Source organism: Crocodylus siamensis, chromosome 2 (assembly GCF_052110815.1).
Source record: "Crocodylus siamensis isolate JL-2025a chromosome 2, ASM5211081v1, whole genome shotgun sequence".
Taxonomy (NCBI): Eukaryota; Metazoa; Chordata; order Crocodylia; family Crocodylidae; genus Crocodylus; species Crocodylus siamensis.
The window spans coordinates 170,350,672-170,374,690 of NC_143396.1; the positions used below are offsets into that span (position 1 = coordinate 170,350,672).

The 24,019-nt window shown below is 49.1% G+C and overlaps 1 protein-coding gene across 1 annotated transcript; it reads left to right on the forward strand.

The window, feature by feature from the left end:
- Positions 1-3,224: 3,224 nt before the first annotated feature.
- LOC149871283 (pepsin A-like) lies at positions 3,225-22,805 on the forward strand. The gene is made up of 9 exons (XM_090034906.1): positions 3,225-3,329; positions 10,882-11,038; positions 12,771-12,888; positions 13,884-14,002; positions 14,768-14,967; positions 17,513-17,629; positions 18,120-18,264; positions 18,735-18,833; positions 22,566-22,805. Exons 1-9 carry the CDS (start codon positions 3,274-3,276, stop codon positions 22,713-22,715), a joined length of 1,161 nt encoding a protein of 386 aa, XP_089891032.1. The 5' UTR covers positions 3,225-3,273; the 3' UTR covers positions 22,716-22,805.
- The last annotated feature ends 1,214 nt before the right edge of the window (positions 22,806-24,019 follow it).

Sequence of the window (24,019 nt, forward strand, 5' to 3'; positions counted from 1 at the left end):
GGCTCGGGCTCCCAGCCCTGCTGCCCTCCCCTGGGGCCTCCACAGCCCAGCAGGTCTAACCCAAAGCTCTTTGACACTGCAAGCTCCATCCTGCCCTGGCAAAGCATCCCTTGCCTGCACAGGGGGCAGCAGCAGGGGGCAAAACTCCATGCTACAGCCCCTGCTGCTGCCACGCAGGAAGGGGATGCCTCACCAGGGCCACGTGAGCTCACATCAGCAAGCAGCTTCCCTGCATGGCCCTGCTCTGCAGAGGCCTGGGGGGAAGGCAGCAGGGCGGGGAGCCTGACTGAGCCCACAGCAGGCAGCCCATGCCTACCCCCCACCCCATGCACAGATCTGGGGAGTATGGGTCCCCCCTGCCTCCTGAGAGTGCGCACAGTGGCAGGGAGCCAGCCCCACCCCCTGCCCAAGCCTGCAGTAGGCTTGCAGGCAGCAGATGTTGGGGGAGCCAGGCTCCGTGCTCTGTTCTGCTGCAGCAGCTGCTGCCTTATGCCGGCAGCAGCCAAAGTTCGGATGCCGCTGTAGGGGGAAGGGAGCTTTCCACCTGAATCCCTGGCCCTGTAGCCCTGGCAGCTGTCCCCTCACCCCCAGAATGGGTTGGGGGGGGCAGGGGGCTGTGGGTGGGGAGCAAGGGGCATCAGCAGGGCTGGGGGTTGGGGGGGGCTTCATGGGCAGCAGCAATGCTGGGGGGCTGCAGGTTGAGAGTGAGGGACCTGGACCTGCATTCTGTGAGCTAAGAGGGCAAGGAGAGTTCTGATTTTCCATGATAAAAACCCCCAAATCAAATTTATAGGTATTTAGAATTTTTTTTATTATAACGATTGAGGCACTAATAGGCTTCCAAATTGTTTAAAATTGTAAATATCTAAAAAAAAACCCATTGTATTCAGCTGATACATACATATATATATAGTGGCCTTTCATTTTAATCGTGGATTTTGGGTTTTTAAGATACATACATATACATAAATAGATAGATAGATAGATCTCTCTATATATCTATATCTATCTATATCTATATCTATATATATAGTGGCCTTTCATTTTAATCGTAGATTTGGGGTTTTTAATCAGAGAATTTTCCTTTTTTTTATCAGAGTATTTGCCATTTTTTATCAGGGAAAACCAGGCTCCCTGGTGATCAGGACTTCTTGGTGGACAGAGATCATGGAGCACAAGGCCTCAGTAGCAGAAGCAGAAAGTTATGGTGCTGTCCTCTGACTGTAGAGCCCCTGCCTTCAAATCCTGTCCCTGCCTCAAGCTGCTGTGAGTGAGGAGCTCTCATTACTACTGTTATAGAATCACAGAAAATGAGGGCTGGAAAGCACCACAGTCATCTAGTCCAACCCTCTGCTCAAAGCAGGACTATTCCCAATTACATCACCTCAGCCAAGGCTTTGTGTAGCTGAATCTTAAAAATCTCCAAGGATGGAGATTACACAACTCTGGGTAGCCTGTTCCAGTATTTTACTACCCTCCTTGTGAGAGTTTTTCCTAATATCTAACCTAAACTTCCCTTGCTGCAACTTGAGACTATTGTTCCTTGTTATAACAATTGTAATACAACCTATTATGATCAGTCAACTTAGTTTAGAAAAGCTAAATGTTGAGATAGCATGTCAAGACTGAGAAGCATCTGCAGAGCTGTTTGAAGATTTAAGACTGGAATAGCAAGAGGTGTAATAAGATGTGATTGATTTGTACTGCTTCCAGTAGCAGAGCGTGCCTAATGTTCTCTCTAGTTGCAGATTTCTCAAACCAAATGCCCTTCCTTCAGTCCTGGGATCTGTTTTGCTTTTTGCTGAAACATCTGGACTTGGGAATGGAAAGTAAATTCAACTCATTAGCGGGTCTAATACCAAATGTCCCATATCACAGAATCCAGGCAGACAGGCCACATCTGAATATGGTGCTTTATTTCACCAATCCTGCAGCTCTATACCAAACCTGATCTAATAGCATTTAGAAACTGTTTATTTTTGCACAACGTCATGCAGAGAGACCTGTCAAGTACCAAACCCCTTTGTTTGGGCTGTTTTGCCAGGACAATGTAATTCCCACCATTTGGTATTTGTCCCGACAGGGTCAGGAGCCTGATACCCAGCAAGACAAATACAAAATAAGGGCTGCTTTCTAATCTAATGTGATTCTCCTTGTGATTTCAGGTGAGGCATCTCTCCTGGCATATGGGCACATAGCCTGGGATGCCCAAGTCTAATGGATGGTTTCATGTCAGGAACATGATGGCTGCAGTGTTAGGGCTAAGCAGTGGGACTTCCCCATACATCCAGAGCAGTGGGATGCAACATGTTCCCAGCTCAGATAATCTTCTTGCACATGGGGGCCATCCAAGAACTCCATTCTGAGGTCTACATCACCGTGACCTTCTCCTCTCTCAAGGGAGGGCTGGTCATCTCCCTGCCTCTTCCATTCCAGCAATGGTCTCTGTAGTCCACCAACCCCCTTATTCTGTCATTCTCAAAAAGAGTTTACCATTTGCTCTCAGACTTATCAGGAGCCATCACTTCTTGCTCCCTTAGGATCAATCCTAAAACAAGCCTGAACATCTCATCCTTCCCCACATTTGTCTGTCCAACCTAGAACTAGATGGAGACCACTGAATGTGGAAATAAGACTGTCACTATGGAAATGCGTGAGCTGGAATCAGTGTCCCAGATGTGAAAGGCTCCATAATCCACTGCCTGAGTCAGCCAGCTGATCTGACCCATGGGTGCCCAACATCCTATTTCCCAGTCCTGTGACTTCAGCACTCTCTGAGGACCTGGGATCAAATGAAAATGGTGCCAAAGGTGTGGAAAACTCCAGACCTCATCCCATGAAAGAACCTTTGCTCCTAATATGGGGCCAGAGTGGAGCCAGTGACCAAGAGACGAATGTTTCTGCATTCCCACTGCCATTCCTTTGCACCTCCTGTGCTGTTGTTTAAACCAGCTTGGAGACATTGCTTTTCAAATATTAGTCAGGAAACATTCCCTTCCACTCACTCATTCCCACTGGGCGATGCCCCTTTTTTCTTAGGTCACAGCCTTAGTGAAGGTTAGAACCTATAAATTTTGAGAATTTTCCAAATCTTTCCTTTAAGGACATTTAGATAGATCTTATCGTGGAGGTTTGCATTTCTAATCAGTGTCATTAAAGAGATATGCTAGGTTCTGTGCTATATATGTATATAAGGAGCAATGCTCAAACATCGGTCACCTTTTCAGCACTCACTCTTTCCTAGCATTGGCAACTTGGGCACAAGGGAACATCATGAAGTGGCTGGTGCTGCTGAGTTTGGTGGCACTCTCACAGTGCCTTGTGACAAAGTGAGTATGGCAGAATATGTTGCTTTGGTTTAGTTGGCTTGGTTTTGTATCACTTTTTGAACCCAAACAGCCAAAAAAATTCACGGTCTTAATTATTGTGAAGGTTAGAAGAAGAAACTGATGATGGAGTCAGGTCTGTCTTTGATGCAATTCTGAAGGCACAATTTCCAGGTTCCTTGGATGCAGCAGGAATAAAACAGGAGATGATCATTTATTTGTACACAGTACTGTCCTTCAACCAAAACCTAGCTTTGTTTTCTTTTTCTCAGGGCAACATTCCCAGTATTTTGTCTGTGTATTGGGGACTTCTTTGCAGTCTTTTCTCTCAGCTTCTAGAGATTGTGTGCTGTGTCTTTCAGAAGTATAAACCCCCTTAGACCAATGCACTGTCAAAACCCCACCACCTGCTCATGGCTTCATTTTCAGCAGTAACATGTGCCTGTCCTTGGGGTGAAAACTGCTATTATTTAAGCCATCTGGTCACCTAAGAGAGCTTAAGGACTTCTCAGAACTATCTTAATTGAACACCAGTGATTACACCCCTCAAAAGTGTAGAAGTTAAAAAAAAATAACTCAACTTTCAGTAACACCCTATATCCTCCTGGCAGGTTAGAAAAGCACTTATCCAGAATGGTTTATACAGGGATGATCCTGCCTTGAGCAGGGCGTTAGACTAAATGACCTCTGCAGGTCCCTTCCAGCCTTGTTTTCTATGTTTGCCTTTACTGTATCATCTCAATGGAGTCTAATGTTGTGTCTTTCTGAATAAACCAGTCCCAGGCTGGCAAAAAGTTTATAATTTAACACTGATGCAGTCTTTAAACTGCTTGTTTATTTACAGTGTCTTCCTGTCTGGGAAAATTCATATCCCCCAAAAGCATCTTGCTCCCAGTCATAGGAAAGTAGGCCTGGAAGAGACCTCATGTGGTCATCTAGTTCAGTCTCCAACTCAAGGACCACTACTAAAGAGCATTCCAGCCAAGTGGCTGTCTAACCCACTCTTGAAAATTTTTAGAGATGGAGATTTCACAGTTTCTTTAAGTAGCCTGTTCCAATGCTTGACCATCCTCATAGTTAGAAAGCTCCTTTTAATCGCTTATCTAAATTTCCCCTGCAGAAGTTTGAGGCAATTGCTCCTAGTCCTGTCCTCTACAGCCACAGAGAAACAGCCTGCCTCCATCCTATCTAAAATTGCCATTCAGGAATTTGAAGACTTATCAAATCCCCACTCAGGCTTCACTTCTCCAGATTAAATAACTTTAGTTCTTTCAGCCTTTCTTTATAAATTATGTTTTGGAGGCCTCTAATCATTTTTGTTACTCTGAACTGGACTCTTTCCACGGATGGTTTCTTTGATCATTTTTTCCAAGATCTTCCCAGGGATTGAGGTCAAACTGATTGGCCTGTAGTTTCCTGGGTCTTCTTTCCTCCCTTTCTTGAAGGTAGGCACTACACTGGCCCTCTTCCAATCTTCAAATACTCTGCCCGAGCGCCACAAGTTCTTGAATATCCTTGCCAGTGCTATGATGTCTGCCAGTTCCCTTAGCACTCTTGGGTGCAATCTGTTCGGACCAGCTGATTTGTGGGGGTCCAGCCACTCAATGTGCTCCTTCACAAGATCTATGCCAATAGTTGGCATATATTCACCCTCACCCTGGTCATCCCGCATCATGATAGGCAGGGTGGTTCCTTTGGGATGGTGAAAAACCAATGCAAAGTAATCATTAAGCTGATTGGCTTTTTCTTGCATGTCAGGAGTCAGCTGCCTCAATTTGTTTAGCAGGGTTCCAACGTTGCCCTTGTTTTTCTTTTGACTCCCCATGTATCTGAAGAAGAACTTTTTATTGTCCTTGATTCATGTAGTCAGTTTGAGTTTGGTTGCAGCCTTGGCTTTCCTAGTCCGCTCCCTACAGGCGCAGACCAGTGTGGAATACTCCTCCTTAGTAGTGTTTCCTGTCTTCCATCCTTTATAAGCTGTTCTTTTTAGATGTAGGAGGTCCATGATCATCCTGTTGAGCCAAGGGGGTTGCTGAGCCCTTTTACCACCTTTTCTATGGGTTAGGATGGACTTTCCTTGTACTTCTAGGATTGCTTCCTTAAGGAGCAACCACTCATCATGAACTCCCCTCCCTGTCAAATCATGGCCTCTCAGGACCTCAAGAAAAAACCTCCTGAGCTTATGAAAGTCAGCTTTCTTAGAGTCAAGAGCTACTACATTGCTGGATGACTTGCCGGCTTTGTGATGGACAGTGAAAGTGATCAACTTGTGGCCACTGTCACCCAGCTTCCCTTCGATTCTTAGGTCATTGATTAGATCACCCCCTTTGGCCAGTACCAGGTCCAGCAGTGCCTTACCTCTTGTTAGCCCATAATCTTGAGACAGGTAGAGCTCATCCACACATGTGAGGAAGCTTTGAGACTGATAGGATTTGGCTGAGCGCTCTTCCCATGAGACGTCCAGGTAGTTGAAGTCACCCACGACAACCATGCACTGAGAGTGTGCAGCCTTAGCCAGTTCCCTGTGAATTCATGGTCAAGCTCTCATTCCTGATTTGGAGGTCTATAGTAGACTCCTACCCTGTGTTCCCTTCACTACGTTTTCCCTCATATTCTAACCCAAAGGGGCTTCAGTCTGTGGCAGGGCACTGTTGGTGCCTGCCACTTTAAGGGCAGAGCCAAGCAGTCAGCAGGTGCTTGATTGTGCCAGCCATTTTAGATCCCTGGCCGTCTACATAAACAGAGCAGTTCACTGCTGGCAGGCAGGCAGTAACATTGCCTGTCTGCAAGGCTGCATGCAACAACCTGGAGATAAGGGCAGGAGCTCTAGGGGATGGTTTGGAGGCTCCTGGTCTTGGGAATGACCTAAAACTGCACCCTGCTGGGAGTGGGTGGCCTGGTGGGCTCTCAGTGGCATGGGAGCCCCCAGGAAATGCCAGGCCAGTTACCACCCTGGTGAAAAGCAAGTAGGGGCATCTTAACTCCAGCCCTCACCTTTGAGTGGGTCACTTATCATCAGAGCAGGGTAGGCAAGGTAAGCTTCAGGAGGCGCCTAAGCCTGCTGGGGGAGTGACCCTGCAGGGCCAGGCATGCTTCCAGGAGCACCTGAGCCAGGAATGAGGGACCTCAATCCCTAAGGCAGGCAGGAGGCATAAAGCCAACCGAGGGACTCGACTGGGCTTACTAGGAGGGTCAAAAGAGCCAGGGCCCCACCGCAAGGGATGCCCATGATGAGCTCCAGGTCCCGACTGGCCTGAGATCAGGCCATGTCTTGTGGAAGCTGAAGGGGCCACAGCTAATGGGCAAAGGGGATGGTTGAGCCAACTGCCTGAGATGCCATCTGCAAGGCTTGGACCACGGTGTAGGGGTGGAACAGAGTCACGGATAGCACCCCCAATAACGGGGTGTACAATGGGCAGCCTCCTGCCTAATTAACACTCAATTATGTTCCATCAAGGTGTGGCAGGAGAGACAGGTGGGCGGCATGCCCAGAGGCAGGTGGGGAAACTAGCCCTGTGGCTAGTCAGGGACCCCCCACTTTGCCACACAGTCATCCTCCTTGGGTGCCAATCTCAGCTTGTAGGGATGTGTAGCTCTCCTTCACATAGAGAACTATACCTCCGCTCCTTTTTTCAGCACAATTTCTCTTGTACCCATAGTCCAGTCATAGGAGGAGTCCCACCAGGTTTCTGTTATCCCTATGAGATCATAGTCATTTCTGTGTAGCAGAAGGACCAGACCTTCTGTTTATTACCCAGACTCCTGGCATTAGTGTACAGGCAAGTATGTCATTGGAGGCCCTAGGCTTCCTTGAGCTCATGGAGAAGCTCTGTTTCTAGGCTGAGATAGGAGTGGGGTCCCTCGAGCACCCTAACCTGCTGATTTTGTGGCTGATGCTTGGTGAGCTTGTGCTGGTGTTTATCTGCTCATCCTCCAGTGAGCTTAATTTAAAGCCCAGTCAAGCAGGTCAGCCATTCTGGCTGAGAAGAGCTTCTTCCCCAGTGAAGTCAGGTGCAGGCCATCTCTTCCCAACGGACCATTGCCTCTCTCTCCAAATTGCAGACTGTGCTCATAGAAGCCGAAGCCTTCACGATGGCACCAGCACCAGTCTTCTGTTTACTACCTCAGTTTGTCTCACCCTCCTCAGCCCATGACCCATACCCAGAAGGACCAAGGAAAAAACCACCCGTGCCCCCAACCCTCTAAGCCCCACTCCCAGAGCCCTGCAGTCATTCATGACCTGGCTGAGATTGCTCCGAGCTGTGTCATTTGTGCCCACATGGATAAGGAGCATGGGGTAGTGGTCAGAGGACAGGATAAGTTTGGGGATCCTCTCAGCCACATCCCAGATACGGGCTCCCAGGAGGCAGCAGACCTCCCAGGCTAAGGGGTTGGGGCAACAGATTGCTCCCTCTGTCCCCCTCAGGAGGGAGTTTTCCATAAAGACCACTCTGCATTTTGTCTTAGGGATGGTAGCTGGTCACGTTTCTTCCTCACTTGCAGAAGCTGGCAGGTCTGCAGGTTCTACTGGTGCTGACAGGGGTTTGTACCTGTTGCAGAGATCCGGGGGGGGGTGACCTCCAAGCCTTGAGGCCTGACACAACCTTTGTCCAACCCCCTGGATGAACAGTATGTGAGTGACTTTTGGCCTCCCTTGTCCTGGCAGGCAGCCTAGCTCTTTCCTCTTCTTTCTTTGGGTAAAGGGCCTCACAGTAGGAGTCAACCTCCTGTTCACTATCCCTGATGGCCCACAGCCTCTGCACCATGATCTGGAGTTCCACTCTCTGGCATTCCAGAGACTCCAAAACAGAGCAGATTTCACAAGGGGAGGTTGCAATGCTGATCCCATGTGCCCGCAGTCATGCCAGGCAGCCCCCACAGTCGAGAGCCAGGGGCTCTGTTTGAATGGAGGCCAGAACCATGGGTTCTGTCTGGGTGGAGGCCTCAGCAGTACCAGAGCGGGGGATCCCACCACTGGAGGGAACCTCTGGGTGCAACGTGTGCCACCCACCATTGCACAGATAGTAGTCTGGCTACTACTGTGCCAACCGTTCTCTTCAGGCTTGCCACATAGGGCCTCATGCCCCTCCTGCTTGCCTTCCTGCACAAACTCCCACTCTAACTCACACACCGGGACAAGAGCATGCCTGTTTGCGTGCTCTGTTTCGCAAGGCTCTGGTTGCATGGATTCCTGGGGGTTGGGTGAAGTAGGAAGAAGTCTCACTCTGGAGCCAGGGCCAAACTGCAGCTTTTGCCGTTGGTGGGCCCTTTTAAACTCTGCATGTGTGCAGTAGGGCCCACCAGTGCCACACTGCTTTTGGGGAGCTGGGGGGCAGTCCTTCTCTGGCAAGAACACAGAGAAGGGCACGGGTGAGTGCTCCCTGCCCTTCCCATCTCACGCACCCGATGGCACTGGTTGCATGGCTCCCTGGGGGGCTGGGCCAAATAGGAGCTGGGGGGTGGAGGGGAAGCGGGACCCTCCTCAGCTCCTCTCAGCTGCCTTGCAGCTGAACTAACTCCCACCCACCGCGGATCACACTTACGTGCCGGCTGTGCTGGAGGTTGGGGTCAGGGTCCGCTGGGATCCTATTGGGAGTCCCAGGGTTCATGGGGACACAATGGGGTTCTTCTCATGTATCTCACTCTGGAGCCGGGGTGAAAATGCCCTCCGGAGCTGGGGCCAAACTGATATAATCATTTTGAATTTTGTGATCTCTTTCCTGATAACTAGGCTGCCTCGATCCCTGTCTCCTGCGTCATCATCCTGAAGGACCCCAAAAAAACATTCAGTTAAACATTTGCAGATCATTAGGTCACCTTTGCTCTCTACTCTATCTTCACTGCATAGCAGGCCTAATTCCCCTTCCTTGTTTTTTATTATATAGCAAAAGAACCATGTACTATTTTATTTTATTTATTTTATTTTTTGCAAAGTCTAACACATGGTGACTTGAGGCATCTTCCTTATGGATCTGGCCCCCTTTCCACTCTTCATAGGCTTTTTGCTTAAACCCACTAACTAAACATCCACATGAACTTAGGAATGATCTCTGTCTATCCTTTTAGACATGGTCATTCATGGAGCCCTTCCCTAAAAGTTCCCTCTTCCTCCCTGGTTTGGGATGCTCATTCCAAATTGGTTATTGTATCTTTGGCTTACAGAAATCACAAACCTCCACATTCAAGTCCCAGAGTTCTGTAAGCCTCCTGCCTCCACTAACTAGTTTCCATAATTTCTCAAAGTCTGTCCTTTTGAAATTGAAAAAACCAAGCAATTTATGATCCAAGGTTGTTTGCTATGACCCCCCGCTCTTCTAGAACATCACTGCTGACTACAATTGCATCTAAAACAGCAATATATCCAATTAATTCAATGACCATTTGGTAAGTGAATCCATGAATTATCACAACCAGGAATATCTGGGCTTTATCATAATTAGAAGCCTTTATTCTGTACTCTATACCTAGACATTTAAAGGTTTCTATAATGACGTGTTTCCCAGTAGCATCTCTCTCACACACAAAGAAATTTCTATATATATCTCCGTCTGACCCTTGAAGTTTAAAGTAGACCTCTAGCACTAACTCTGTAGAATTAATATTATACTCCTTACCCAAAATGATTTGACTTCCACAATCTTTTTTTTGGAATGCTTTACATTCTCTCACATCATTAATGCACAATTCTTACTGAGCTCTATTTCTGTCTTCCCTGAATGAACTGCCCCTTTTAAAACCTGTATCAGAGATGGACTGCTCAAATTGGTTGCTATGCCACCTTCCCCCTTTCCACCTTTCTAGCCATTCATATGGACTCTAAAGTTGAGATGAGCCTAGTAAGTCTCCCCAGGGAATTTCTCTCAGAAATATTGGGTGTCTGCATCATCCAGTGGGGCTAAAAACTATTGTAAAGGTAAGTGGGTCCAGCTCCAAATTCAGACAGCTGACTCCCTCTGTGCTCTGTTACATTTTGATCTCCTATATAAGGTGATTTCTCCACTCCATAAGCCCTTGCTGCAACTTCCCACTGTTTGTGAAATCTAAACTGAGCAAACCTTTCCTGGCCACTCTCATTTCCCAAAAAACTTTCTGCCCTTTCTGAGAACCCTCCAGATGCTGCTTTAATATAGTTCACAGCTCTTTATTTCCTGTGATAAATTCCTCTGACCATCCTTGAGTTCTGTCAGACTTCACTCTTCATGCCATATTCATTGAATGGGAGATCAGTCCCTAACTTTTCTCCTGGGAAATTAGATTTTCACAGTATTTAGCATGGTGGATCCTGCAGCTGCTATTATATTACATACTGCCTGGGATTTTTCAAGTTCCAAAAAAAAAAATGTATCTGCCCAAATCCTAGTGACTTGTAAAATGGTTTCTGTACCCAATACCCTACATCTTTTTTTTTTCTTTGGATAATCCCAGCTATAATAATAAAATTTATTATTGCAGTGTGCAATGTATGCACAAATGCTGGGCTGACCTGTACTTCTTGAACACAAAGCTTATCTATTACCATTATTAATCAATTGCTCACTACGGCCTTCTTGTTCAGAGTTCCATTGCAAAAAAGGAAAACCCTGAGGACGACGCTTAAGGAACACGGCTTGCTGGTGGATTTCCTGAAGAATCATCGTTACAACTTAGGCTCCAAGTACATCCCTGGTATCATCAACGAGGATGCCACTGAGCCCATGACAAACAGTCTGGATGTGAGTATGCCAGGGCACTGGCTATGATATATACTCTTGCAGTCTCAGTGGTATACCCAGAACTGGCCAAGCCCCGGGGGGAAAAAAGACCATCTTGTAACACAGGTAGTTCCTGGTTATGTACTCTCCTCTCCACTTGAAGGCAAAGGTTAGCAGGACAGGTACGCTGTGGGGTGAAACTGCTGGCTTCATGTAGTTGCTCTCCTTCCCCTATAGAGCCAAGCTTGGATATTCTGTGACCTGAACTATATACAAATTTATTAATACAATAAACCATAGGAAGGAGTAGATATAAATATAAATAAATAAATATAAATAAACACCCACACACAAAACATGGTATTATATGCAGTATATGTACACTCCTTTACCTCCCCCACCCCCGCAGGATACAGGTAAGTAAACCAGAACAAAAGATAAAGACCAGGAAATATTAAACTCTATTGAAATACCCACTCACAACCATAAAATGCACATACACACAATATGAGGCGCTGACTCACAAAATATAAAGCGCATGAAGGTGCAGAGGAACTCTGTAAGGGACACCAAGGTCCAGGTTGTTCTGCAGCAGTGGCTGTGCCCCAGTGACAAGAAAGTAGGGGAGAAGATCCCCAGTACCCTTCTGGCCTTCCTTGCCCCAGTCAGAATATCCCCTGAGGAAGAAAAGCCTTCTGCTCAGGGTAAGAGGTCCATGCCACCTTGCGTGGCGCCGAGGTCTCTGTCTGTTCCCAGGCACTCTGGGCACAGGCCTGTGCTGGGATCCTGGCCTCATACCAGGGGGTTGCAAACCCAAACTGCCCCGAGCGGGTCCCAGGGCCCCAGTCCACTCCCAGACCCACCATGCAGCGTTGTCTGCACCAACTTCCTGGCCTCATGCCAGGGGTTGGAGACCTGAACCACCTCCAAGCAGTTCCCAGAGTCTCTCTTCATACACCACTCATGCACCAAGTGCCTGGCTCCACACCAGGGATTGGAGACCCAAGCTACCTCGTGCAGCTCCCAAGATCCCACTACGTGCACCAACACCACGCTCTTCAGCAGCAGGGCTGGCGCAGCTGTTTGCCACTCCCGTCTTCAGGCTCTTCAGGGCAACTCTTCTGCCCTGCTGGCCAGCTCTTACCAGCTCTTCTTTTCCCCCTCTCTTCTCTGTCCCTTGTCACAGCCGCTCATGTGCTGGGCATGTTGCTCTTTTATTCCCTCTGGAGGCCCTGCCCCCAGATTATGAACGGACCAATCAGGAAGAGGGGATGTGCAGTAGTCAACCAGGTCTGGCTTTTTGCCTCCCCGCCAACCTGGGGTGGGGCAGGGCAAGCTCCTACTTTGACATCACCTGGTTGGTGGGAAATCCCCATCAATCCTTTGAAGCCCTTTCAGAGCCAGCAGCCAGGGGGCTGTCAGCAAGCCCACCACAATTTAATAAATGTACCTCACACCTTTTACAACCAATTTTCCAAACCACCACTGGCCAATGTGCTTCCAACCAAGTGTCCACCTCCCTGCTGCCAGAAACCCACCAATGCCAGACTGCCAGCTATGAGGAGCAGAACAGGGCAAACTCATTACCAGAGAAACACCAGCCCAAGCTTTGTTCCTAACATGGGTTCCTTGGCCCTGTCCTTCAGTTGGTGCAAATCAGCTGGTAAAGAAGCTCTTCTTTATGACAGATGAGGATCACCCACACACGGAAATGGCTTTCTGTTCCTGAAACATTTCTGTCTTGCTTTTACAGCTTCAGTATTTTGGGACCATCTCCATCGGCACCCCCGGCCAGGAGTTCACCGTCCTCTTTGACACCGGCTCCTCCAACCTGTGGGTGCCCTCTGTGTACTGCTCCAGCCCGGCCTGCAGTAAGCCATATAAATTCTCTTGCCTTTGGACACAAACAAGGAGTAGGTGTCCCTATACCACCTTCTCCCTAGCTGTGCAGTATGATGCTATCTGACAGAGAATGGGTCCTAGCAGGACTATGTCCCAATATGCTCATGGTGAGTGGTGTGGATTTACTGCATCCACACAAATCCCATATCACGCCAATCCTCATTGTTTTATGTGAAGCTCAGTTCAGGAAATCAGGCATATCAGGGCTGGGAACTGCCCCAAGTGAGACTAGGCATCCTTCAAAGGTGAGATATGGCCTGGGGCCTACTGCCTGAGAGTCACTATCTGCCTTGGGCTAAGATCAGCAGAGTCCCTCAGAAAGAGTCCTAGTATATATGGAAGGAAGGAGGGTGGCAGAGGTGGGTCACTGACAAAAGTGTACTCTATGTAGGGCTCTAGCCAAGCTGGGAAGTCCATTTCTGTGAGGGAGCATCTTTGGAGACTGAAGTAGCTTTGGGTGGAGATCTCTGCTCTGTGAAGGGTATGAAATCCTGGCAGAAGCTTTTGGTGATGATGCGGGGGTGGGGGGCGGGGTGCAGCAGTTCAGGCTTCATTAACCTTTGTGTAATGGTAAGGGTACCTGGAGATTTTGGCACATGGCAAGCTCAACCATGGGGGACATGGCCCCATTCAGAGATGGGCTGGAGCTTGAGACTAAAACCCATTCAACGGCCAGAGCAGGAGCTTATCCCAACCAAGATTAGAAGTGAGCCACTCAGGTACAGGCCATAGAGCTCAGTGGCAAAGACTTCCTCCTTGTGGTATGTGCTGCAACTGCATTTTGTCCAGAGGAGTATTTAGCAAAGACTGTGATCATTAGCACAAAAGCTGCTACCTGCCTTGGGTGGCAAAATACAAAATGTCCTCATCACTCAGTCCTTCCAACAGTTAGCACTGCCCTGTTCTCCTTTTGTGGATCCAGGAAGGGTCAGTCTGTGACAATTCAACTCTGCTCTCCCTGCAGAAAACCACCACACCTTCAACCCAAAGATGTCGTCCACCTACCAGGCCACCAATGAGAACATCTCCATCCAGTACGGCACTGGCAGCATGACTGGATTCCTGGCTTATGACATTGTCCAAGTAAATCCCTCCTAAATTCTCAAAGTTTCTGGAATGGAGAAGGGGGAAAATAAGGACCAGATGGCACTGGGGAGTTGAAACAGAAATTACATGGGGTGTGAATATGGGAAGAGAATAGAAAAAAATAGAAAGGGCAAAGAAGAGGGAAGATGAAGGCAGGAAGCAAGCCAGAGATCATCGTATTATCATTCCATGACCCCAGGGTTTCTATTTACCCACTTCCAAGCACAAGTTATCCACAGTGCTGACTCCTGTCAAACTGCCAGGGTGCATGAATCCCACTAACCTCTACTGCTGTCTTCACAGGCCCCACATGGTCAGTGACTGGTGGAGATTCTCCTTTCCAAGCCGGTGCAGCTAAGTTCTCTCTCTGCAGTCAGCATGTAGTTAGACTAGTCCAGATCAGGAGCAAGCCCGAAGCAGTCAAATGCTTTCAGAACATTCTTGATACTTCTACTGTCTATATAGCCAATTATATTACCAAGGCTACATTCAGTACACATTCACATCAGTCACTGTTCAGTGAATTACACCTGTAAAACTACCCAGTTCAGCAGAAAGGTGCTACAGGGCAGAAGACCTAAGCCCAGCCCCAAACCACTCACCCCAGCTGTTTATGGGCAAAATCGATTTGAGGAGGGAGGACACAGTGCAAGGACCTTCTGAGCTAGTGCAGAGACTCCCTGCTCCATAAGTTTCCTCTACTACGACCACACAGCTTTCCCTAGGATGCAACATAGCTGATTATCACATCCCTTCCCCAAGGTTGGAAACATTCAAGTCACCCACCAGATCTTTGGCCTGAGCAAGTCTGAGCCTGGACCCTTCCTCGCTTATGCCTCCTTTGACGGGATCCTAGGTCTGGCTTTTCCCAATATCTCTGCCTCTGGAGCCACCCCCGTCTTTGACAACATGATGAGCCAGGATTTGGTGTCCCAGGACCTCTTCTCCGTCTTCCTGAGTTCGTAAGTCAGGGCTGGAGACAGCCCCTCTGCCAGCAGTGAAACTCACAATTCTGTAGTGCCTATGACACGGAGGAATCCCAGAGATGTTTAACCAGAAATCTCCAAAGGCAGGCCCCTCTCTGTAGTGAAATGCAGAAGCTGGTCTATGCTGGTGGCAAAAGAGGTTTTGGGAGGAACCACATAACAGCAACCCTAATGAAAACTGCAGAAGACATAGTTTATACTGGGAAAAATCCAGAGGTGTAGCAAAGCAGCTCCATGCCCGGAGCATTCAGTATGTACAGGGAACCATAGGCTGCTGCTGTGTCATCTGCAGTGGCAAAATCAGGTTCCACTGCAATGGTGGCTAGTTTTGAGTCCTCTTCCCACAAAGGCAGCACCCGAGGCTGCTGCCACAGTCACCCTCTCTCAGTTACACTATTGGAAGAACCTGGTTTCTAGATCCAATGAGAAAAAGAAGTTTGATTAAAAATGGTTATCTGGGGACAAGAAATCAAAAATGGATCTGTTTCCATTTAGAAATACTGTCCAGGAGCATTTGTAGATGATACTTTAAAGTGGGTTTAAAGTGGGTTAAATGCTTTTTGCACCGCTTTAATGGCATTGCTGTTTGCACATTTGGTGGCATATTGAACATTAATTCTAGCTGCTGTAGCACATTCAGCAGCATAATGCACCTTAAATGACTTTGGGATACAGCAAATGACTTTGGGGTGCTGCAAACTAAAACACCTCCAAGGAGTTTTAGTTTCCTACCCTACAGCCGCGGAGGGCAGCACCGGGCTCTGTGTGGCTCAGGGGCTGCATAGGAAGACCATACAGGCAACCCGGCAGCAGCCCGGGAAGGCAGGCTCTACGGAAGGAAAAAGAAAAGCAGTGAGCCTGATCTTTTTCCCCCTCCCCCAGAGTCTGCCTGCACTGTGTGGGGGCCTGGTGCTTCCCTCCATGGCTGTGGTGCCCCCGGGACTGCCCGAGTTGGGTGCCTGCAGGCAGGTGCCACCTGGGGGTGCCCACTGCTGCTGTGGAGAGAAACACCAACCCCCACCTGGCAGCTCAGGGACTGCTCTGCCTGCCAGCAGCTTGCTCTCCCCCCCCACCCCTCCCCGCTGGAGAGGCAGGTAAGGATCGGGCTCCAACATGGGTGTACATGACACAGGAGTTTACTTCACCTTAAATTGAAGCAGTGTTTTTAAAAAAACACTGTTTCAATTTAGGGAGAATTAAACCCCCGTGTCATGTACAAATGCCCCACATGTTCAATGAGCAGAGTACTTCCAGGATCTCGTTCTCAGATGCTCCTCCATGGGCTGGTCTCCCTGACTGGGCTGTATCTCCCATGATGCACCAGGGTGAAGGGAAGTAGCTGTATGCTGGGAGTCCCCTGCCATGGGAACCCTGAGTTGGCAAAAAGCTGACATTTTTGGTAGGGCATGGGTCCTTTTTTTTTTTTGCAGACAGAAAATGTCAAAGTCCTACTTCTTATCAACACTAGCTTTGAAAAAAAATATTCCCTTGGTGCAGGAGGTCCCTTAGACAGAATTTTACCACTACACCATTCAACATCCTCTTTGTGAAAAGTGACAGGGATCAGGTAATAGCCATATTATAGCCCAGAAAGGAGCCAGAGGGGACTATCTTCCTGAGCCACTGGCATTAGTCTGATTCCAAGTCTATCATGGTCCAAAGAAGTTACACATGACTCTCTGAAGCTCAGTATCTTCTAATATTAAACTAGGCCCATCTTCTCAGTACTGTTTTGGAAAGAAGAGCTTCACTTGTTGAGGTACAACATTTAGGCCTTTTCTCAGACCTCTTTCATCCAGGTATTGCTCAGAACCAGTTCATAGTTTCATAGTTTCTTGGGTCGGAAGGGACCTGAGCAGATCATCAAGTCCGACCCCCTGCCATGGCAGGAAAGAGTCCTGGGGTCAAACGACCCCAGCAAGGTGTACATCCAGCCTCCTCTTAAACACCCCCAGGGTAGGAGCCTGCACCACTTCTCTTGGAAGTTGGTTCCAGATCCTAGCCGCCCTGACTGTGAAGTAGCGCCTCCTGATATCTAGCCTAAATCTACCCTCTGCCAGCTTGTGACCGTTATTCCTGGTCACTCCTGGGAATACTCGGGGGAACAGGGACTCCCCCAATGCCTGCTGATCCCCCCTGACTTGTTTGTAACAGGCCACTAGATCCCCCCTCAGCCTTCTCTTGTGGAGGCTGAACAAGTTCAGGTCCCATAGCCTCTCCTCATAGGGCCTGCCCTGCTACCCCCTGATCAAGCTCATCTTAGCTTTTGAAATATGTCAAGATTAAAATGTAAGGCAATATTAAAGCAAATACTAACACTCAGCTGTTGCTATCCCCTGTCCCCTGGCACCTTGTCCTGAATCCAGCACAAAATAAGGACATACCACCACAAAGTGTTCTGTTCCCACCCTGTTCCTGTGCTCTCAGCTGGAGTCCTTTTTTAGCATGCCATGCATTTGCAATTGTATCTATAGCCAATCAGTCCTGCATTTGACATGAGTTTCCCCTCTCTGTTCTCTAGTGATGAAAAGAATGGGAGCTTTGTGATGTTTGGTGGCATCGATTCAACTTACTACTCTGGGAGCCTCAAATGGATACCTCTGTCTGCTGAAACTTACTGGCAAATCACCATGGACAGGTAAATCTCAGTATATGGTCCTTCTCCCTCATAAAAGACGAGCAAAATCAGAGTCCTGAAAAGATGAGAGGCAGGGAACCATGATAGCACCTTCCACAGAGCCACAGGTAGAGGGCTTACCAATGAGGAGTGAGGTTTTTTTGCACCAGGAACACTTTCCCATTTGTCCAGGTTTACTTAGCAACATGGAGAGTGGAAGGTAGTCACACAATCTCCTGAAACCTCTTCTGGACTGCCTCATGGGATCATCTACTACCAGAAGGTGGTAGGACAAATAGTGACACCCAACAGCAAAGGAAGGAATCTAGGGTGAGACAGCAGAGGAAAGTATTTGGCAGTTAGAGCAATGGGGCTATAGGAGAGCTCCCCTCAAACAGGAGTCTCGTGAGATGATCCTGGGCTGAGTGGAAATGGGAGCAGAAGTCTTCTAGGGCATTCACCTGACTTCTCTCTCTCACACTCTCTTTCTCTCTCTCTCTCTCTCTCTCAGAATCAGCATGAATGGCCAAGCCATTGCTTGTGGTAATGGCTGTCAAGCCATCATTGACACCGGCACCTCTATGCTGGCCGGCCCTCCTGATGCCATCTCCAGCATTCAGTCCCTCATTGGTGCCAAGAAGGACTCCTATGGCGAGGTTAGGCACAGAGGAGGGATGGGTATTGACAGAGGTCTGTTACATTTGGGTGATATCAATCCCTTAATCCCAAACCACTGATCCTCCATCCACCTTGCCCACAGGCTGCAGTCAGCAAGGATGGGGTTTTAGGGGGTTGCTTATCAATTACCCTGACATTTCCACTAACCAAACAGCCACATGAATTTAGGAATGGTCTCTGTCTCCCTCTACAGGCCAAACTATGTATAGGCTCATCAATCTGGTATTGGCTGAGCTGACAAAAGCCAGCCTTTCAACCTGCTTTAGAGTCTCATGGTGCCTCTGAGGGATCCAGGAGGCCAGGCTGAGTCCCTAGAAATTACCCAGTCATAGAGTTATCCCCATCTGTATTCTAATCATGCAACCACATCTTTCACCATGATCCTTCTGTCTCAGTGGTAAGATTTTTTACTCACCTTTTTCTCTATGCATTTCCTTCCTCTCTGCAGTACATGATGAACTGCAACGCCAGCAATATACTGCCTGACATTGTTTTCACCATCGACGGCGTTGACTTCCCTCTGCCAGCCAGTGCCTATATCGTTAATGTGAGTAGAGAAGAACACCTTGAGGCCTTTTGGTGCAGGCTTGTATCCAAGGTTATCCCATTGGCACCCTGGAAATCCAGGACATGAGGATGCAGGAGACAACTCAGTCTGACTATAGTACAGGGGATGCATGGAGCTCTTCCCCTAAAGGCATATGAAAGGAGGGGCAGTCAAAGTCAAGTGAAGCCCACAGAAAACTGATGGACAGGAAGTCCATGAGGTTAGCTTACAGAACTGGCCACCTCAGGATAACCCTACAAAAAAAAGAGAGCTGACAGGAAGTGATCCGTTGGACAAAGAACCAGGCAGTTAGATTAAGAGGCATCACTCCAAGTTGTCCATTTGTTCAGATCTGAGAAAAGTTATCTCCCTGACTGTGGCAGAGCACCTTTGGGTGCTTGCCACTTTAAGGGCATGTGCCAGCTGCAGAGGAACCTGTAGAGGGGTGTGGCAGAGAGACACCCACCCTTCCCCCCAAAAAAGGGATTTTAAGGGGGAGAGCAGGCTAAGGAGGCTGTGAGGCAGCCTGCAGGTGGCTGCAGAGTCAATTGGGTGATCACATGATAGCCAGGAGGCCACCTGATTGGAGCAGGGCAGAGCACCCTTGAGTATAAGAGCAGGCCATGAGGAGCATAAGTAACAGTTGCTGCAGGGATGCTGCTGGAGCAGCATTGCCCAGCTTGAGATCTGCTGCTCCCAGGAACAGCCTGGAGGTCAAGGGCAGGAACTATGGGGATGGAAGAGGTTCCTATGGACCTGGGGGAAGGGGCAAGGGGCACCTAGGAATGGGGCTTAGAGTGTGGGGTTACTGAGGGGCTGGGCAAGCCCTGGATTACATCTGGTGGTGAGGCCAGGGGCTCAGATGAGCCCAGTGGAGAAAAGGGCTGCCTTGTATAAGACCTCTGGGGGCACCAGGACAGCCCAGTAAGAAATGATGGCTTTATGGTGGGAGCCAAAGGGGATGCCTGCTGAGTAGGGAGGTCAACTGCTGCTACACTGCTGCCAGGGAATCTCAGCTGGTCAAAGCAAAGGGCCAAGGCCAAAGGGCACCTAAGCCCTCCATGACGCCAGGGATGCAGAGAGCTACTGGCACCCCAACTGGTCGGGGGTGGGGCCAAAGCCTAAAAGAGGCTGAAGGTCCCTTTGATGGGGGGCGGGGGGGAACATCACTCTCAAAGAAAGGATAGGTGGTCAGCTGCCCAGCGTGCTGAGATAATGGAGGCTGACATGCTGCTTCCTGAGGGGAGGTATCCTACAAGGAGCCTGAGAGTGAAGGGGCCAGTGACTGAGGGAAGCCATGAGATGGAGGCTGCAAAAGGGGGCCCAGGAGAGAGAGCACCCCAGGTACAACATCCAGGAGTCCAGCATGGAGAAGGAGGACCAGGACAAGTAGGCCTGCATTTGGTCCTAGGGAATGACCTAAAACTACACCCTGCTGGGGAGGATGGTGTGGTGGGTCTGCCAGTGGCAGGGCAATCATCAGGAAAGTCACAGAAGTTTAGTTTACAGAAGATTAGGGCTGAATGGGACCTCATGAGATCATCAGGTCCAGCCCCCCTGCTCTAGGCAGGAAAGACTGCTGGGGCCAAAACCCCAATGAGGTGTGCATCCAGTCTCCTTTTTAAAATCTCCAGGGTAGGTGCCTGCACCACCCCTGCTGGGAGTCTATTCCAGAGTCTGGTCAAATGAACCAGGTAAAGAATTTTTTCCTTATATCCAGTCTAACACTTTCTTCTAGGAGTTTATGACCGTTGCTCCTGGTTTTCCTCTGGGGTGCTTTGTTAAATAGTTGTTCACCTAGCCCCTGATGCTCTCCCCTAATATATTTGTAAGCTGCCACCAAATCCCCCTGAAGTCTTTTCTTTTCTAGGCCGAACAGCTGCATATCTGTCAGCTTTTCCTCATATGGCTTGTTCTTCAGGCCTCTAATCATATAAGCAAGGTTCCCTCTAAGGTGCGCATGTGTGCACCCATGCACAACTAAAAGTGTGGCCACACACAGTCTTTTCAAGGCCATGCACCAGGAGAGGCTGGGGCGGGAGCCCGGTGTGGGCTCCAGCGACTCCGAGACACTGCTCCACTCCCCCGCATGGCCTCAGGGAGCGAGGAGTCACGTGGTATCAGGGCTGGGGAGCAGAGCAGTGTCTCAGAGCTGGCAGAGCCTCACTGGGGCAGGCAGCGGCTCCTCCTCAAGGTGAGGCATAGCAGGGATGGAGGCTGGTGCGGGCTCCACTGGCTCCGGGGAAGTGCTGCACTCCCCAGCCCTGATGTGGGGAAGTGGAGCACTTCCCTGGAGCCAGCAGAGCCCGTGCCATCCCCCGGCTCTGGCCCCTGGCCCCTGGCTCCAGCCCCAGCCCCCAGCTCCAGCCTCCAGCTCCCAGCCCCCAGCCCCAGCCTCTCAGCTTAAGACCCCAGTCCCCTGCTCCAGCCTCCAGCCCCTGGCCCCCAGTTCCAGCCACCAGCTCCCAGCCCCCAGCCTCCCTAGTGAATAGCAAGTATGGGGTGCTGGAAAGTCTCAGCCCCTGCTGCCTTGTGGATGAGACACTGTGAAGGGGAAAAGCTAGGGGAACACACCCCGACAGAAAAGCAACAGGTACAGGCAACAACATGGAGGCCAGGAGGGCCTGAGGTCCCGTGTCTGACAGTGAGGGTTGGGTGACAACGTGGGGGCCAGAAGGACCCAAGGCAAAAGGACTAAATGAGTGTGGCCTAGTGGGAGGCCTGAAGGAGTGAGAGGTCCAGGTATGTTGACAGACACCTGTGACACATGGTGCGTAAGGCCCCGAAGCCCCAGTGATGGGGCAGAGTAGTGACCCCAAAAAGGGGCAGAGTGTGAGGGGCTTGGAGACTAATGAGAGGCAAGGTACTCAGAGTGCATGTGAAAACAGAGGCCCCTGTGAGAGGGCGTGTGGCCAAGGTAAGTCTGAAGATGCCTGAGGTCAAGTCTGGGCCAGAGGCTGAGTGCGGCCCAGCAATGGGGCCAGGGAAGTAATAGTGGGTAGTGATTTTTGGATGCCATCTTCAAGGCATGGGACACAGTAAAGGGAGGCTGGAGCTGTGTATTACGCCCTTGGCATCAGGGCATAAAATGGACAGCCTCCTGCATTTTTCCATCTGTTTTGTTTGATATATCAAGGCATGTCAGGCAAGGCAGAGTGGACTTCCCTAAACAAGTGGGTCAGCCAACATAGTGACAGGCCCTGGGGAGTCTCCTGTCACACTGACACACAATAAGTGTGCTTTCTTTTGAACTGAAAGGGGTGAGCTGTTGTTTCAGCACAGTAACACTTCCTGGCAGCTGGAAGAAGACAGGAGGAAGCTTATATCCACTTACAACCACAGTGAGATCTAGGGTGGCAGAATAAAGCAGTCCCCACAGGAAGTTGGCAAAGACATTGGAGACAGCTGCCTCTCTCTTAATAAGGGATACTTAATTTGTACAAGTAGTGAGGACCTAGCTTTTAAAGTGCATTTGAAAGGAACTATCCCTTGCATCCCTTCGGTACCAGGTCAGTACTGACTTGCAGTACTTTCTGCAGCCCCTCACTGCCCCTGAGGTGTTTCCTGTTCAGGCTGTGGCCAACCTAAATACTGCTTTGGAGTTCTGATGAGATCCCAACCTAAGAAAGCACATGTGCAGATCCCTTGTGGGACATCTCCTGAGCAGGATCTCCAGGGGTCACTAGGGTTTATGCCTCAGTAATCACCATGTCCCTCTCTTCCATGCTGCAGGTGCTTGGCTTTTGCCACAGTGGCTTCCAAAGTATTGACATCGATACTGCAGAAGGAGAGCTCTGGATCCTTGGTGACGTCTTCATCCGCCAGTACTACACTGTCTTTGATAGGGGGAACAACAAGGTGGGCCTGGCCCCTGTGGTGTAAATGCAACACCATTCCCAGGACATGGTCACAGAGTGCTAGTCCAGGACAGTCTCCATCTCTCTATCTAAGCTGGGAGTTAACACACTCTATATCCCAGCCCAGACTCATTCTGCTGTCCTGTAGCTATAACCATACTGGAATAAAGCACTAAAAAAAATAACTGAATCACTTGAGTCACTTGATAGACTGTATGCAGGCCCTGCTTCAATGGGAAGAAGTGGAAATGCCCATGCAGATCCTGTGCTAATTCATATCAGTTACAACCTGTATCTCCCTCTGCCAATCCAGTCCTGTGCTGAGCCTCTTTTCTCCTAGATCACCAACAAGTGACTACTGAGCCCCTTCCTCTCTGCAGGCTTATAGAACATATTTGAACATTCCTAAACATTCCAGAAACTTCTCAAACTGCAAGATGATTCTCACTTTTGCCCCAGATAATTCAGTTCCAGGCATACAAAAGTCCTTTCCTAAGCTGGTTTTCTCAGAGGCTATGAGGATGCATGGAAAACTAGCAACATGGTGGTCTTCGCTGAAAAAAAAAATTAGATCTTTGAATCTAGCCTTCTAAAAATATTTGGAGCTTTGGATTTGGGTATTTACAGTTGCAACTCACCAGCAAGTATACATAGCGCCACCCACTTCAGTATAAAGAATTTTCTACAATTTTTGTTTCATCCAGAATTAACTAATAAACAGGTTAGCACTGAAGAAAACTAACAAACCTGTACTATAAAATGCTTAATGCTAAAGTACAGGAAAAAGCCATATTCTGAATCAGAATATTGAAGGGGAAAGGGAAGGACAGAGCATAGTGGGTATTTTCCCATTTGTTTCTCTTTCACAGGTTTAAAAAGGACATGGAGGTTAGAGAAGGTCCAGAGGCAGGCAACAAGAACGATAAAGGCAAGACTGAAAAAGGAGAGGTTGAGGTTGAAAGAAGTAAATGTGTTCAGCTTGTGGAAAAGGCAATTAAGAGGGGACATGATAGCAGTCTTCAGATATATGAAGGGCTTCCATAAGGGGGAGACCACTTTTTCTCTCTTGCTGCAGAGAACAGGATGTGGATCAGTGGTTTGAAGGTGCAGAAAAATAGGTTTAGCTTGGCCACCAGGAAAAACTTCACTGTTAGCAGTGGCAACATATAGGGGTGCATGGGGGTGCACGTGCACCCCCTGAGAGCACCGGTGCACCACCTGATCAACTGTGCCCACCACTTAGATGATGGGCGGGGGGGGCAGGCGGAAGCGCTGGTGCCCCCGCAGCAAGCCCCGGCCGGGGAGTGGAGTGCTCCCAGAAGCGGTCGC

What these genes read in the sequence shown, in the direction of transcription:
- LOC149871283 (XM_090034906.1), top strand. Translation starts at nt 3,274, where the DNA reads ATGAAGTGGCTGGTGCTGCTGAGTTTGGTGGCACTCTCACAGTGCCTT. An exon ending in TCACAGTGCCTTGTGACAAA is followed by an intron (nt 3,330 to 10,881) that starts GTGAGTATGGCA and finishes CTTCTTGTTCAG; the next exon opens with AGTTCCATTGCAAAAAAGGA. An exon ending in TGGCAAATCACCATGGACAG is followed by an intron (nt 17,630 to 18,119) that starts GTAAATCTCAGT and finishes TCTCTCTCTCAG; the next exon opens with AATCAGCATGAATGGCCAAG.